The sequence below is a fragment of the Berkeleyomyces rouxiae genome (assembly GCF_048999995.1).
Source record: "Berkeleyomyces rouxiae strain 22BRR77 chromosome Unknown BrBRR77_ptg000007l, whole genome shotgun sequence".
In the NCBI taxonomy this organism is placed as follows: domain Eukaryota; kingdom Fungi; phylum Ascomycota; class Sordariomycetes; order Microascales; family Ceratocystidaceae; genus Berkeleyomyces; species Berkeleyomyces rouxiae.
Window position 1 is genome coordinate 911,158 of NW_027396497.1, and position 17,298 is coordinate 928,455.

At 50.6% G+C, this 17,298-nt stretch overlaps 2 protein-coding genes across 2 annotated transcripts; one reads left to right on the forward strand and one right to left on the reverse strand.

Moving 5' to 3' along the window:
- Nucleotides 1–461: 461 nt before the first annotated feature.
- Nucleotides 462–1,298, reverse strand: BROUX77_006012 (uncharacterized protein; the record flags this gene model as incomplete). Its single annotated transcript, XM_073750950.1, has 1 exon — nt 462–1,298. One exon carries the CDS (start codon nt 1,296–1,298, stop codon nt 462–464), a length of 837 nt encoding a protein of 278 aa, XP_073603882.1.
- Nucleotides 1,299–15,531: 14,233 nt separating this feature from the next.
- BROUX77_006013 (uncharacterized protein) lies at nt 15,532–17,280 on the forward strand (the record flags this gene model as incomplete). Its single annotated transcript, XM_073750951.1, has 1 exon — nt 15,532–17,280. The coding sequence occupies one exon, from the start codon at nt 15,532–15,534 to the stop codon at nt 17,278–17,280; it is 1,749 nt and encodes a 582-aa protein (XP_073603883.1).
- Between the last annotated feature and the right edge of the window lie 18 nt (nt 17,281–17,298).

Sequence of the window (17,298 nt, forward strand, 5' to 3'; positions counted from 1 at the left end):
ACCAGTTAGGAGATGATTCATTTAGTTATGGTTATGTAATTACGGCTTCACGGATGAACTTGACGAAAAATTGTAGTAATGATGCATGAGCACACGATATATTGTAAAAGACCAAAGAGCCAGTGTTCAATGAAGATAAGAAACAAGGCTATAAAAGACACAACGCAAGAGATATCAAACGCAAAGATAAGCCGCCGGGAAAAAGAAAATCACAATAAAAAACAGATGCTAGATAATGCTGAGTAAAACAAAGGCTGAGGGGAGAAGCAAAGGAGCAAAAGAAAAATAGTAACGAATCAAAAATGGAAAAAAAAAAAATGTGTGTGGAGAAAATAAAAAAGAAAGCGTAGCGGCATGATAAAAACGAAGAAGGAAAAAATGCGAGAAATAAGGCGCGAAAACATGAAGAGAAAAGAGAAAAAAAAAGAGGCCAGAAAAGAGGCCAAAGAAGAGAAATCCTCTCATACGGGGAGACTAAAGCGCACTCTCTTTGGTGATTTGCTTCCCTTCTTCACCGCCTCGTTTGTGACGTAATTACTGAGATATTCCGACGCCGACGAAATGGACGACGCAATGCCGCTGCCGTAGTAATATTTTTGAGACTCGCTGGTCCGGGTGGTGAACTTGCTGCCGGCCGAATACCTCCGGCTACGGGCTTTGGCAGTGGCGCCGTGCTGCACGGGCGACGACATGATGGCGTCGACCTCGGACTCGTAGACGGGGCTGTGGTCGTGCCGTATTTGGAGGCAACTTGACCTGCCGCTGCTCCGACCGGGCGAGCTGGCCGAGCTGGTGGAAGAGGCGCGGCTGAGCCCGGGCGAGGAGGAAGACGGGCGGTATGGCTGCGGCGGGTAATGGTCGGTTTCCGGCAGCGGATCGGTAAAGGCGCCGTTGGGGAAGCGGATGTATTCCTCGTCGTCCGAGTCTGAGTCGGACGCCAGAGCGTTGGATGCAGCAGCCGGCCGTATTGAGACGGAAGCAGCAGGCAAAGACGAGGCCGGCAGCGGCGGCGGCGGTGCAAAGGGCGAGGCCAGCAGCGAGCCGCTGCGGCGTGGGCGCGCGGTGCAGATGCCGGCGGACGAATCAGGGTCGAGAGAAAGCTCGGGCTGGGCTGGGGCAGACTTGTAGCTTGTGCTGGAGGATATGCTGCTGAGGGATGAACTGGAAGAGGGCCGTGCGTGGAATCGGCGCATGTTGGCGAGGACGGTGGGGCTGGCGGAGCGGGGGTGCGGCGAGGGAGAGTGAGACCCGAAGGCTGTAGAGGAGGGCGAGCCGGAGGCGCGGGCGTAGGGGTCCATGATGAGAGGGCGGCTTACGGGAAGGGGGGAGGGGACGAGGATATGTGCCACGGCACGTTGACAAAGAACAAGGAAGCGCCGAAGGGGAGAGGCACGGCGAACTATTGGAGTAGAGGATAGCAGAAACTCGGGCAAGAGGAACTAGAAGAGGAGGAAAGAGAAGAAAACACAGACAGAAGGGGCAGAGCGCGTGCTCTTATGAGCCGTCGTCAATGGCGCGGCTGTGTGTTTCTAGCGAAGAGACTGAAAGAGGGAGACCAAGACAAAGAGGGCGAGTGTGTGTATGTGGCCGCCTGGTTTGGGATACAGCTGGAGGCGGCAAAGCCAGGCTTAGCTGGAGAATTGTCTGCGGCTTGAAACGCAGGAGAATCAAGGCGGGAGGGCGTATGCTGGGCCTCAACGAAGGGACTGGTGCAGGGGAGAAGTGTGAAGCATATAAAGCAGAAGATGCAGGCAGAGGGAGACGTCGTGGCGGGCAATATCATGGAGACCCGGAGAGAAGAGGATAGAACAGACAGCAAGAAATAAAGAAAGCAGAGAGACGCGGAAGACGCTGGCTAGATACGCTTGAGAAACAAGTCAATGCGCGGAAAATAAGTACAAAAAGAAAAAGAAAAAGAAAAGTTCCGTGTCCAAGGAGAGCGAGCCACAGAAGAGAGCCGAGAGCCGATCGTGAGATGTGCAGAAGCGCAAGACCAAAGCGAGAAGCCACGGAGGACAAGGCAAAAACAAAAAACAATTGCAGTTACAGCAGACAGGAAATGTTCCGCATCTTATATCACCAGCTCTCTGGCTTTGCAGGCGATTCTCGTTGGGGCTAGGCGCTCCCTTTGTGCATTCCTCTGGCGTGTCTCGGGGCTTCCTTCAGGGCCTTGGGGCGTCGTGCCAGGTACCAAGGGTCTTTTTTTTTTCTTTTTTTTTCTTGCTTTGAGGGGAGGGGGATGGATCTATTGCTTCTCGTGCTCCTCGTCTTGGCTCTCGCGCACCAAGAAAGACGCTGTACTGCCGGTGCCAGATCTCGCTCGCGCTGACATCGCCGTCGTGCTCGTCTATCTTTGCGGCGGGTGACACGGGCGTTTCGCCGCTCTCTTCCGCTTTCTTTCTCTCCATCTCTCTCGTGTACCCTCTTGTCTCAGTGCCCAGGCCATCGTTCTTCTCTTTTCTCGCCGTCCTCTGAGCAAATCGCCTAATTGTGGCCTCTGCTCACTAAAAGACTTGGCCGTGGATTGATACACAAAACTGAACTAAAAACGGACATTGAAACAAGCTACCGCGGCGGGATTTGCCCTGGGATGGCTATCTCGACCATCCTTTTTGTTCGTCATCTTCTTTTGCACCGTCTGGTCCTGTCGGATCTGCTCATCTGACTTGCTTGTCTCGAGGCCCATGAGCAAACATGTCCCCAGCTTCGCGTGCTCTGTGTTTCCTCCGCTGCGAGTGGGAGCCTCCTCTCCTATCCTTCTTGGCCTGGTCCGTGACGCCCTTCTCACAAGTTTAAGCGAGGCTGGGGGGGAAGCCGAAGAAAAAAAGCCTTCCCCAAACAAAAAGAGACTGCCACCAAGAATCCCGGTCTGCCCTATCACGATATCCACCGAGCCCGGACTCAACCCCCATGGTGGCCTGAGACACTGGCATTCCAGATAACAGACGCAGCTGAGCACCTCCAAGCAAACCTTGGCTCACGAGGCCCTTTGCTGCCCGGCCCCAGCTGCTGGAATTCTCACATGCCTGCACCGCCCGATAGCACCAAGACTCGCCTGGAAGCCTGCCACGGCTTCGCTGGATGTCTCACTCTGCTTCACTCGCCCACTGCCCACATGACGTCTCGAAACAATGAGCAAAATCCTCAAGTGCCCCCCGAAAGTTCGAAAAGGGAGGCTAATCTGGTGTCAGAACAGTCGTTCACTAGTTATAGTTAGCCACTTGACTCTCTACTTCCCTGTCTTCTTCGTACAGGGGCGCCAGCCAAGCGCCCATCCACTATTGATAACCTTTTACAGTGGAGCACTCGGTGCCAGGGCGCTAAACCCACCACCTAAAGCCCTGTAAGAGCCCCCTGTAGTCTGGCCATCCATGCCCTCCTTAACCAGCTCCGCTGATGCTCCCGAACCTCTTGGTTCGTTCCGAAAGATTCCATGGCCAAGGCCGCCCTTACGAAGCGTCGCAGCGTACAGCCAGCTCGCTAATCTCACGATATCCCTTGAGAGCCTGACCTCGCACTACCAACCGGCTTAGTGCCAGTCGTAATGCTACCACACATGGCCAAGTCCCAACGAATATTCTACCAACCACATTAGTCTGCTTCATGCTCCATGCTCCGTGATCTATGCTCTATGCTCTATGCATGCCGCTGACAGGCTGGTTTGCCTGCAAGCTGACAGCCAGACAGACTCCCTTGTGCCTTAGCTTGCCTCCGCCGTTGTCACTTGCTTGTTAGCCTGACAAAAGCCTGACAACCAACTCTTGCATCCACGCTTCCGCCCACCCATCTCTCCCTCCTCTCAGGCCGGCCGGACGTCTCGTCAGCCCGCTTGTAATATACACTTGCAGTAATGCTCGGGCCAACGTCACCCGGCTAGCCACATGAGACCCTGTCAAGCCTTCTTGAACCCTGCAAAAGGAAAAGTCCCTTGTGGCAAAGCCAGCTGCCACCATGCTCCCACCGCCACAAGCACACAAAGATGCTATCTTCACCTCTGGTCTGCCCGCCATTCCTCGGGCTCGCTGTTCTTGTTTGTTTCTCGTTGGATCTGATTTTTTTTCAACACTCTAACCTACTTCGGCTCTCGCTTGACACTCTCCCTCAATTCTCCGCACCCAGCCCATCACACGAACTTCAAAGAACCATCATCATAATGCAAAGTGTTGGGCCAGCCCGTGTGTAGCACCTGTTTATTTTATTTTACCTTCTTTTTCGTCTCTTGTTTTTACTGCCGGCCGCCTGGAGTGTGCGATATCGGATGTTGGTGAGCCCATAACTGCTAGTCCTTGTACATTCAATCTCACTTGGTGTTGTCCCTCCTAGTAGCCAAAAGCCCCCCCCCCCCCCCATTTATCCCATTTTATGCTATGATTCCTCTGCATTTTCCTCTTGTCCCCTCTCCATCCACCCTCGTCCCTACCGCCGATCTTGCTCTTCACCTTTAGCCGTTCACTCGCTATCCATGTTTCAAGAGCCATTTTCTGGCCTCCCCGTCTCCACACAGTCTTGCCCGTAGTATGCACAAGTGCAACCCAAAACCGGTCTCTGCCGATTTTCACCTGGAGCAACCGTGACTATAGTCCCGTGATTGTCAGACTTTTCCATTGTAACAGTGTGGCACTACTACCCAAGACGTCCCGCTCGCTTGCTCTCTGTCCCTCCTTTCCCGGCCTCAAGTTAGCTTGCCCTGGTTCACGTGGAACTATGCACACAATGGAAGAATGGAAGAAATTCCACTGAACAAACTGAATGCACCTTGTGCTACTGGTAGAAATATTCTATCAAACAAACACACATGCCAATAGCTGTCACTCCAACTCCAAGATCTCGTCATCGATGAGATAAATGTCATTGTTTCAAATAAGGGTTAAGGTTTGCCCCCGCCCCTCCACCAAGGGTTCTGGATGCCACTTGAAGTGGAACTTCATGTTCAATGACGTCACTATTTTAAGAACCCGAGAAACATGAACCAAACCAAGGACATTTGCTCATTGACGTCTGTTCATAAGCCCCAAAGGGATTAATGGGAATCTCCATTCCATTCCAGCTACATTGCTACCCTAATCTGACTATCCCTAGCAACAGAATTCCCAGTCTGGACTGGAATGTGTACTCAGCTGCCAAAGCCACATGAGAGCACAGCCCAATACAGATCAATGATAAGATTTCTTTGCTTTCCGTTGTCTGCCATATAAAGAAGACGTATGGAATCCTTCAAGCACGCTTCTTTTTGCTTTCCAGCCTGCCACATGAGTGGCATCTGAAACCAGCCGTGACCTGATGTGGTTATTATTTGCGTCTTCCGCTGAGCCCAACCTCACCAACCAACATCTGCAGGTGGCACATGAGTCAGTCAGTCAACCTGACTGTGTATCATTGTCTCTTGCTTACTTGCGAGCCGTTTTTTTTTTTTTTTTTTTTTCATGTGCAAGTAAGCAAACCGCAAGTGGCCTGAGGTGCCCAATCATGTATGTACAGCCAAGTTTGTGTAGGGCTAGTACTACGCTACATTCATATGCAAGTCATGGGTGGTGGGCAGAGCTCAATGACATCACCCGACATGGTGGTCTTGGGACGTGACGCCGGTGTGGCACGACAGGTATTCAACGCCATGCATACTGCCGCTAAACAATAGGGGATTTTCATCTGCCAGGCTTTCAGGCACAGTCTGTGAGTTTAGTCTATGCGTCGGTACTGTCATGGCCTTGAGGGGGTATAATGTTTGCCTTGGGCTGATAATCTACAACCTAGATTTCTCGGGGTGGCTTAAGTTGCAACGTAAGGTAGAAAACAACCGTAGAACTGATTCAGTGCTACCTCACAAGACACTGCTTGAAAAATAAACGTGTAACGTAAAAAGGTCGCTGAGTTCAAAGCCTAGATATACCTCAGGCACAGCCTCAATTGGTGTGAATGAGCCCCAAATTCAACATTCGTAAGTCCTTGAACCAGTATCTAGTTAGATAGTTACATACATTTTAAAGTAGTAAAACTAGCTTTAAGTGCTTTTGATTTCTTTGCTATTTCAACTTTGAACAATGATGCAGCTGATAATGGAGGGCTTACGTGCGTGGAAATGGGCGTCCAAGACACCAGAGCATGTGATCCTACTAGAATATTAGGATAAGCACTTTTCCAACTATTCTCAGAACTTACAATACAGTTTCCAAACATTGGAGTACAAAATACATAGTCTTATCACTTCTTAACATTGGAGAATCGCCGAGTTCCATACTGCATGCTGAGGGGAAAAGTGCCCCCGTGACTATCAACAACCCGTCGCTCTCCAAGTCATAGGCCTTTTAAGCCTCTAATGCCCCAGGTTCTATCATGTAATTAATAAGCAAGGAGTCACATCTAACATTCTCTGGCCATATTCCTAATATCCTCTCAACCTATTCTCAAAAAAATGCTTTTTACTGTTAACTACTTCATACAAGATCTAGATTCAACAGGTCTTGTGTAACGATGGAACCCTACCTGACCACAACAGCCACACAATCTTCATGGCAAAGTTCGTGGTTCAGTAGTAGTAAACCTCTTATTCTGATACCCGACATAAAGTTTACACATGTGCTTATTTTTCCCCAAACCTCCCCGTCATATCCTAGAATCGTATACACCTTTCCCACCCACCCCAACCTCTTGACTCGACTGAAACTTGCCGGCTGACGACCCGCTGATGACATGCTCAGTATACTTAACCTCTCCTTCTAGCTATCGTGCATGCACTGCCTGTGCCAACTCAGTCCAACTCATAGCTTGAGCCAACGGTACTGTATGATGCCGATTCATAAAACGATATCTCACCACTACGGATGGTCTAGACCCTCCTGAATCGACTATGATTGGCCTACCAATGTCAGAATGTAGCCTCCATAATCCCGAAAAGCCCGGGCACGCCTCATCAACTATCCTGATCTATCTTTTTCCCATGGCACAACTGGCCCCAAGTCTACTTTCAAAGAGCATCCGGCCTCATCTTGAACCACAAGCTGACCTGCGCACCGGCCATAGGACTAGGCCGATGTACGCATCACGCACACATGTGAGACCTGGCAGAAGGAGCACATAATTTCTGCATTACAAGCGACCGGTTTGAAGCCGTGACAAGACGTACTGCCAGCATGCATGTGTTTTGCATGAAATCTTGAGTGGTTTCATGGTCCACTCCGTGTCCTCGGGGATGTGTACGTGGACACCGCCGTCCTTTCGCTTGCCGTGGAGGAATTGGATCTAATGCATGGTCAAGCTCGGATATGGAGCTGTTGGCAACACGTCAACACCAAAAGAAAAGGGTGGTGGTACTTCTGGCTTAGGCGAGGCAAAGTATACTTCTCTGGCTCTGGCTGCATATCCCAGTATCAAGACTTTGTAGACATACAGATACTACCTGCGGGCTTTTCACCCATGAATCTTCACAAAGAACAGGCAGATGGTCACAAACTTTACATATAATAACCGGGGGTCCTATCCCGGAAGTATTACATAAATATCAGAGAGACATTCGTCCCCCACGTCCTTGACAGACATCCCGGGGCTCAAGCGAGCTACCTGTGAGCCATGGCGGGAGAATTGGATATGCAGTACTTGTAGCCCGGCGATGAATATTGGCACACACTCCTCGTTTTATCCTCTCCTCGTCTACTCCAGACTGTATGTTTCTTTTATCATTTGAGGTAGTTAATACCAACAAAGAACAAAATCAAATGGCGCCGTCCCGAACAAGAGCTCCTTGTATGCAGTCGTAGATAATGCCGATCACAGCTTCATCGTACAGCCTGTCAGACGGCCTCAATTTCCCTTGTAGTAATCACCTCACCCCCGCATAAGCAGAACACTTGCTGCACATCAACAGACCTATGGCGCTTTCTATACATGTCTAGACAGTAGGCAAGTCGACGGTCACTGCAAGACAATAGTATTTTAGCCAGAAACATATGCCCATTCAGCATCTGCGAATCCGGCAACATTCAAGACATCAGCAATAGTATACGTTCTAGTTAGTTAAAGCAAGCTCTAGACTCGGACGAGAACTGCCATAAACAAGTCGAATATTGGGCCACCTGTACGCTCGAACATGTTAGCATCATCTATAACTAACTATACGAGAAGGACGGTGCCTAAGCACACGCATGAACACACAAGCATTCATAAGTCCAAATAGTTACAAAGAATCTTGCGGAAATGAAAGTACTCACATACACGTAGCATGTACTTTGCATCAAAAACGCAAGTGAGTGGCTGGGTATCTTTGCAAAAACATGGCGGCAAGTCTCTACCAAGCATAACGAACGAATCTGATTTGAACAAAAGGCGGTGAGGGCATTCTGCTGGTCTATTTTCACCACCCTCGTTCTGTTTTGGATGATGCCTCAGATCCTTGAAGTAGCATTGGCTGGTTAACTATAGCTGGTACCAATTACCGGTCTATATACAGATCATTGAATCTCCAGGGGAAAAGAAAGACAGGACTCTATGCTGCACGAGACCGAAAGGGGAGAATGGAGATGAAGTTGCAAGGTGATGCTTCCAGGAGCTGCCGTGGGGGTGCTTCTCCAAAGTGTGTGAGGTGAGCAAATGCATTCAAACCAAAACAAAAAAGAAAACAAAGACAAGCATGTCTGGTTCAACTGCGAGGTGGTGCATTGTCCAGGGTTAGAGTCCAGTGAGGCATCCAAACCCTAGTATTACACACTTGTTAGTTACACCACATCAGTTAGCCCAAGATCTGATAGTTGACCATCTTTAACTCTAGACTTCTAGGCGATGCAAGTACGTCCAGCAGGCGGCTTTCCATTGCTTGGTAAGACTCTCAAAGGCGGTGTGACTCTCTAGTTTGGGCTGGAAATAGAACTCGTGTCTACCATTGTGGCCTCATAAATGTAGCAGTTTCTAGGTCCACAAGCAGTGACTCTTCAGTCAAGTGTCGAGAATCCTCCGCTCGCTGTGGCAAAGCCTGCAGTGTATACAAAGTCTGGACAGGATTCTGTATCACGATTACCGGCGGCAGCTTACGTTAGCATTCTAGTCTACAAAACTCAAATCACATGAGCAGAGGGTCCAAAGGGTGTAAACAAAGCTCGGATTATTCCTTGAAAAGCAGCCATTGGCAAACTTGACATGGCAATACTACCAGCCCTACCTCGTCTGCAGCTTCCGCTTGGAAGTCGAGGAAGACCACTGATAAGGACTTGATTAGGCGGGATGTAGCTTCCCACCCCATCAATACGTGGATACATGCTGCATACGCTTTTCTTTTGGAGACCCCATGACACTTGAGACCAGGATTTGGATCATGACCGGAGTCCATATCCCCATTACACCCGACGAGGAAGTAGAAAAGTAAGCCTCAAGATTTGAATGGACTTTGACGTGGCCTTGGCCTGAATGGTCCTGGCAATGCTTTCATACGGGTATCCAGGCGATACTTTCTTGCACAATGCGGGGCCGATCTAGCACATGTGACATGTAACCCAAGGCGCTCATGATATTGAATAAGGCGGTGAGACGCAATGACTGACTGATATCTAGGGAACGCCTCGTCTTTCTTCGAGGGCGCATACTCTACAGGGGGCTTCAGGGACCTTGTGCGGCAATCTACGCCACCCACTCAGTGTTCTGACACCGATCACGTTCTTATGATACTTCCTGTGCCTTGTTTTGAACGATGCGAGCGGGGGGCTCGGTTTATGGATAGAGGGCTGATCTAACAGAGCCAAAATAGCAATGGAGTTGAAGGTATATGTGGTTAACCCTATCACTTGCATCGAAGAACCTTGCTTGACTTTTTTTTTCACGAAGAATAATCTTAAAACTACGCGAGGAACAAGCCCGCAGGGAGCCAAAATCCGGAGACAAGCCTTGTCAGGGGTACAGGCTTCGGATGTATGTATGGAGTTATGTAACTCGCTATGTATGCAACTACATAACCACGTACTGTGCTATCTTTATACACAAGTATGCAAATACATTTGCCTACACAGCGTAGCCAAACAAGGTCGAAAACGAAAAGCAAGGCTGATTTCCGAGCACCTCCAATAATAGGACGACTGAGAGCGAAAGCTGTGTCTGCTTCTCCTTGGCGATTTAATGTGAGGCGGAAGAAACGAACAATAGGTGGCGCCGGAAAACAAAGCAGACAGAAACGCAAGCCCTCGCCCCCGCGGAGGCCATTGTTCTCAATCATGTGAGGATAAGTGAAAAGGTGGACAATGCGTGTTCTGTGAAGATTTGCCCCGGGGGCTCATCGGTCGCATGGGGATGGGCCATGACCATGTATGTAATTCCCTGGTCTGTTATACTGGGGGACAAGAACGGGCTCCCGAAGTTGATCTGCTGCAAAGCGGATGCAAGTTTTTTCTCGTAGTGACACCATGAGTGCTTCTATGAGCATCACATCACAGCCATTCAGAGTGGCCATGGACTATTTCTATGCATTTGACAGGGAGGAGGGGTTGTGCTGTAGTCAAGTATGGATCAGCCACCTTGCATTGGATGAGGCGGGGCGTAGTTATTGTATTGTGTGTTCGGGTAAGCTGGCGGCTTGATGTGTGTGGCTTTGCTTCAGAGCGAATCGCCCTTGCCCGTCAGGCGAGTAAAGGCAAATGGTTAATCAGACCATGAAGAGTTGGTGCACATGTATACAAGTAGCCTATACCTAGACCGTGTTCTTTTCTGGTGACTTGGAGATCTAGAAGCAGTAACTATAGAGCTATTATGGTGTGGGATCATGACGGGCCGGCGAGCGGATCAGATTAGCAAGGAGTGGTGTTTATGCATTTCCAGCCAGTCCTGGCCAATCACATCGTGCACGCAGTGGTCACAAACCATGCAGCCAGCTGGTGGCGGCATGTCCTAGAGACTAGTAGTACTGTGGGCAAAGGAAAGTCACAGTCAGAAGGGGAAGGGAGGGGGTATTTAGGACAAAGATAACTAGCTGTATAAAGACAGTCACTATGGTATTGATTCTGTAGAAAGTCTCCTCCATAGCACACGGGCCAGAGAAGGATCCCATACCAAGGAAAAGGGAGTCTTATACAGAGACCTCCACCGAGAGGCGTGAAGTAGGATTGTGCATATCTAACATCGTGCTGGCTGTGATTTCATTGGATAGGCTGCTCCAGCACGCCGTACCACTCAATCATGAAGCCTCCCGACATGAAACAGATTCCAGAAATGGGATGGACGCAAAGGAAAAAAGAAACAGGGAAACCCTCATTGTCGCCAGTCTTTGTTGCCGAGAAAGATTCCAACGTGAAATCCGGGTTTGGCCGCAGGATACTTTCAGCCAGAGTTTGTTTGCGTGAATATCCTGCCTTTCACGCTTGTGCTACATTGCTGCCCAACTTGCAGAGACCAGGCAAGAAGTCTTCGTTGGGCAGAAATGCACAGACACATTGTCTATCTGTATGTACTCGGGAGGGGCAGGTCTTAATAAGGCCGGAACCACCACGAAGAAAGGTTTTGAAGACCATAAGTCAGCTGCTGGAAGGTGTGGCGTATGGAAGCTTGGTTGTTTTGACGGCTTCAAGACGACGAACTACCTCTGGGTGTGCCCTTCTGGAATCTTGTCAGTTCTCCCTGCTACTAACTAGTTGGCTGTAGTTTGGTTCCATTCCATTCCCTCGCAGGATTCGGGGTGTATGGATCTCGTGAAGTCTTGGAGTGGGAAAACATGTAGTGAGGTAACTAACAGTCTCAGCTCGTCGCAAACTGGGAAACTAGGTGCACACTCCTTGGTTTTGACATTTGTATGCAGATGAGATGTATTCACTGTGGATCGGGAATACATTTACACGGAGAGTGATGGGCGTCGCTGCATACGGCGGATAAACAGCCTTCTCAGCCATCTGCTCGTCCGCTCAGACGATAGAGACCCCGGCACTGGCTAGTGCCATTCAGTTAGCCACAGTCTGGAGAGGCAAAAGAAGGAAACAGTGGCCCAAAGTTGAGCCCGGCCCAACTGATAACCGCTCAGCTACCACGGCAAGGGTGAGGGGGGAGTGGAGGAGAGACCTTCCTAGAGAGGATGGTCCCAGTAACTATATTGCTGCGACTATATAAAAATGAGAGGCAGACGGGACTGCGGTGCGACTGAAATCGCCAGTGGTGTGACTAATTTGGCTGGACTTCAATTCTGATCTCTTTCGATTTGGATTTTTCATCTTGACGCATCACAGAAAGCAGGCCGACAGGCGCACTCTACACACGCCGCGATCTTTACATATTTTCTGCTCTCAAGCGGCAAATCCACCAATGTTGTCGTCGACTTAACCAGAAAGCATATTCACTAGTCAAGTAGCACAATGCCAAAGATATTGGGAGGCCGTTTCAGAGTGCCGGAATTTGTAGGGCCGCGCTTCATCTACACACTTGTAATACAAAACATGCAACCGACTACGTATGCACACATGTATAGCTAACTTTGCCATGTGGAAGCCTTGTATGAGAAGAGGATAACTAAGCAACTCGAGGCAGGTCTGAATAACTATAACCAACTACCAAATCGGCTTCCTTGGCTAGTTAGTTGGCCACGCCACACCCGCCTCTAGTCAGCACTAGCACGGCATTACATTTCATTGTGCCGTCCAGTTTTAGCCTACAGATTATGTTGCAAACCGAAGCTTGTGCATATCACACAGCGAGCCTTCTTGCGGGCGCTATCCATGCACAAGTCAAGGAACACCCGCAAGCCTAGTCTTAGACTGACGCTTGACTTGGATAGTTAGCTAGCGGCAGGTAGGCAGATTATCTTGATCCACCCTCACCTGCTCATTGGGAATTTGCTAGCCAATGGCCCTCTCCCATTCTCAACTACATCTCCTGCAGTATACTCTATTCTGCTCTCCAAAAGGTGGAGGCCGGGGGGCCTCAGTTTGGACAGAATGATAGGCTCTAAAGCAATTTGACATGAGATAAACTCTCACCATCCTGATCCCCAAGCCATTCCATCACCTGTCTCTTCTCTCCGGGTATGGCTAGCGGATGGAAGGGAGGTGGTGGAGAGAGGAGAAAAAGTTTATCCTTGTCTGGAGGCGTCATTTCATTGGCTTTTTTTTTCTGAAAGGTCCTTCAAGAGACATAGCGTGGGAAAAGAGGACTGTGGTATGTTGTCTCATCAAGCCCAACTTACTAGATGGGGTTGCTTAGAAAGTCCTGCCCCTCTCAGATTGATGACGTGATGGGCCACGACGAGGCGTAGCCGGGCTGTTTTCATGGCGTCGTCCAGATAAACTTGCATTTTTTGCCCAGCCAGACCAAGCGGACATGGCGGGTTTCTGTTTCTTCTAGTTACAAGTAGGACAAGTCCCAGGGTTTGGCGGATTTACAAACACAGATGCTTCAGTTTGGTCGGCCTACCCGAGCATGAATTGAAGCAACGGCTTCCCTTGTCCTTTTCTTTGTATCCTGTCCGCCGTCTATCTACAAGACTCTGCTCTGCTATTATGTATTTATAGGGCTAGATACTACTGCGCAGCACTGAGACAGAAGGGCTGGCCGGCTTCTAAGACGTGGATCGAGATTTAGCCAGAGCCATCTCCAAGCCATGGTCCCAGTCGGAGACGTGAGTATGTATGTCCATGTGTGAAGAGAATGGCGGCCGGTGGGTTTTCGCTTGTCCATGGTGTCCATTGTCATGTTCAATCACACGACTACCTATGTACCTGGCTGACTGGCAATATCCAAGGGCTTGATCCCTCCCCTGTAGACATGTCCTAGCCTGCCCTCAAGACCTGGTTGCGATTCTTTGCTGTCTCATCCCGCCAAGACCTTCGACTTTGTCTTTGTCCCATGCTTCCAATGCTCCCCGTGGGTGAGGTGCAGCCGGCCAAACACACCCCTCCCCTTCGATTGTTTGGGCCGGTGCATTCGTCAACAGAACCACCACGGGTGTTTTGATCTATCTTCATCTTTTAGCTTCTGCAGGCTACTTACTCCAGCAAGTGAGGTCTGCTGGCACAGGCAGATGAGTACATGAATGGCTATACGGGCCTGAAACCCAAAGACAGTAACCCTGCATCTGGCTGTACGTACAATGTACATACATACACAAGTAGTTATGGCTATCCAGACTTGCGACCATGCATAGACGTACAGATGTACTCATGTACGCAGATAGTAGTACATGTTTGAATGTAGTTAGTTATACATAGTTACTTACAATACACTACAAATATGCACATCTCCACACAGTTGCTGGTCTCACACCCCCGTCCCACTCCCCTTGGATGGCCGTCAACCCCACGACGGGGCAGCTACTCTTCTCTGTGGGTGTGCTTGCTGTCTGCTCAACTCAACTGAAGCAAGTGCAAAAAGCAGTTGGGTGCACAATCATCCTTCCTTCCATTCCCAAACTCCAAGCCAATCCAGGCCAATCCTGTCGCTCTTGCCTTCGCTTCTGACGCAAACGCATCGGCATACAAAACCGTCTCTACCCCCACTTTGCTTTCCTCCTTGCTCTGAAATCTTTTCTTGCACCTCTTCTTTAACAACGCCATCGATCGCCGCCAATCTCATCGCCTTCGCCATCGCTCAAATCCAAATCCAACTCTTCTCTCCCCAACCCACCACTGCTACTGCTTTCAAGGCTGCGCCTGTTCAAAAGCAGCCCTCTCCGTTCTGCCCGTCCAATCGCCAATAAAACGCCCTGTCCGTCCTAAATTTGGCCCTGCTGGCCTGCCTTGCCCTTCGCCCTGCTCTCGCCTTGAATACTGCCACCGTCAACAGCCAGCTGCACCGGCCTGCTGCTCCATTCAGCGCCAGAGTCTACAATCCCTGCCGCCGCCCCATCAGAACATTCTACAAGTACGCACTGATAATCAGCCGCCGTCCCTGTTGATTGAGTGTCTTTGCTTTCCTTCATGTTGCCTTGGCTCTTCCTACTCCGACATCCAACCAGCGACGCTCAATAGTAGCCGCCTTTCTTCAACCCTCTCTTCTCCCCTCCCCTCCGCCACAAAACTAGCTAGCTGTCTTGACAGCCGCCCTCCTTCGAACCCGCTGCTGCCGCTGGTAATAGCATACACCACGCCGCCATTGTCATTGGGCCTCTTCTGTACATATCACTTGGCTCCTGCGCTCTAGGTCACCCCCACCTCCAGCCAAGTCCCTTGCCGTTTTTTTCCCTCGCCTGCCACTAGGACAAACTTGGACCAAAGAACCCTTGAAAACTGTGCTCCATTCTCCTTCCACCACCAAAAACAAAGGGCAGCCAGGAAGATCCAGGCCCCTCCTTGTTCTCTTTGTATTTTATGCCTGGCTTTAGCCCGTTTTTCACGCTGATACTTCTGACTTGACCCCCCTCTTCACCGCTTGGCTCTTTTTCAAGTTCCTTTTTTGCTCCTTATTTTTTTTCTTCTGTCAATCTGCTCCCTTCTACCCACCGACTCGAACCAAACTTCGCCTTGTCTACGGCTGGTAACCTTGCTAGCAGCTGTATAGTCTCAATTTTTTTTCTTGCCAGGTCCCTTGAAGCCCTGTTGCTTTATATTTCGCCCTCCCCCCCGTCCCTCAGCTCTACTTTCCAAAATGTCAAAACGAATGCAACCCGCCTATTTTGAAGAGGTGGAAGACGACTCCGAAGCCGTTATGCCTGGAACTCGTGTTACTGCCGCTACTCCACGGAGTCCTCCCAAAGAAGTCCGAAAGTCAAAGGCTTCTCCACCACTCAGCGACGATGAGCACGAACCCCCGTCCAGAAGTACTCGCCGTGACCGCCGAGAGTCTCGAGCTGCGAAAAAAGACCGGGCCGTATCCCGCGAGCATTCCTACGAGCGTGAACGCAACCACTCCCGTGAAAACAAAGAGCGGAAGCGTGAGAGAGTTGCCAGAAGATCTTCCATGCACCGCCCGTCCAAGGAGCACCGGAATAGCACCAGCCACCAAGAGGAACAACCTGGACACGACCAACAGCTCACCCGCACTCGATCTCACAACAACCGGACTCCCTTTAACCCTCCTGCTCTACCCCACGGATACCAAGTCCCTCCTCAGGCCAACGCAAACTTCTATCACCATCACCCAAATCAAATGATGCCGGCGCCTCACCCACACCCCCAGAACAACATGTTCCCGCCGCCTCCCAACATGAACATGGGTCCAGGCCTAATGCACCACCACCCCCATATGATGGGTGTTCCTATGTCCATGCACGCTGGAACCCCGCAGATGATGCAGCCGATGCTTTCAATGGCCGGCGGCCCGGGAAACTTCAACAAATACCCCCCTCAACCCATGAACAACTACAACTTCCCTCAGCCGCCTCCTGTCTCCAATCCGAACTTCATGGACGCTCCAAACCAGCGTCTAGGCCAGCAGTTTGCTCCCCCACGCCCAATGTCGGCCCAAGCAGTCCGCCGAGACTCACGCAACTATGATGACTACCTCGACGAAGCTCCTCATAGTGGGCAGCTGTCTACTCGTCGCCCGTCCATGCGCAAACGAGACGGCGATAGTGACCGCAGGCGTTTAATCGAAGATGACAAGCGCAAAATGCCTCCCCCCATGCGCCCCAAGTCTGCCCGGCCGGTATCAGGAGCGTACCCGCGCCCGCCTCACGGAGAACGCTCACATCTTCGCAACCGCTCTTCAGTATGCGAAGAAGATGATATCGACGATCCAGGCTACTATCGCTCCACCTCGCATGACCAAGATGACTATGCTCCTGCCGGGAGTTCCCGCCCTCGCCAAGGATCAGTCGGCTATACCAACCGTGCGCCACCATCCCAACGTACACGCCGCCTCTCCTCTTACCATGCACAAGAGCCTCTGAGCAGCAGCTTCAATGATGGCTATGAGCATGCGTACACCAACCTTACCAACAGCATGAATACCCTTGCTTTGACGAGTGATGCGCTTAAAAAGGTCAGCCATGCGAATCCTAGCAGTAGTACATACTCTACCCGGAGCGGAGGTAGTCGTGGCGACGAGAGCGAATGGTTACAGCCTTCAGTCATCACACAGACTACGCGATCTTCAAATGAAGAGGATGTTACTATCAAGATCCGCGGCGGCGACGCCATTGTCAACATTTCCGGCCGCGACATCCAATGCCGTGACGGCACCGAGCTAACCTTGTCCTCTGCCAGACCGCTATCTATCCGCAACGATGTCGAACCCCCAGCTCTTGATTCGGTTCCATACTATTCGGAGGAACGCATGGCACGTGGTGAGCGCATACCTCAGCGCAACCGCGCTAACAGCCAAGCCAATTCATTTGGTTATGGGTCCTATGACCGCCGCTACGAAGCGCCTGTTTATAGCTATTCACGCCACTGATAGGAAGACAGTTGGCGA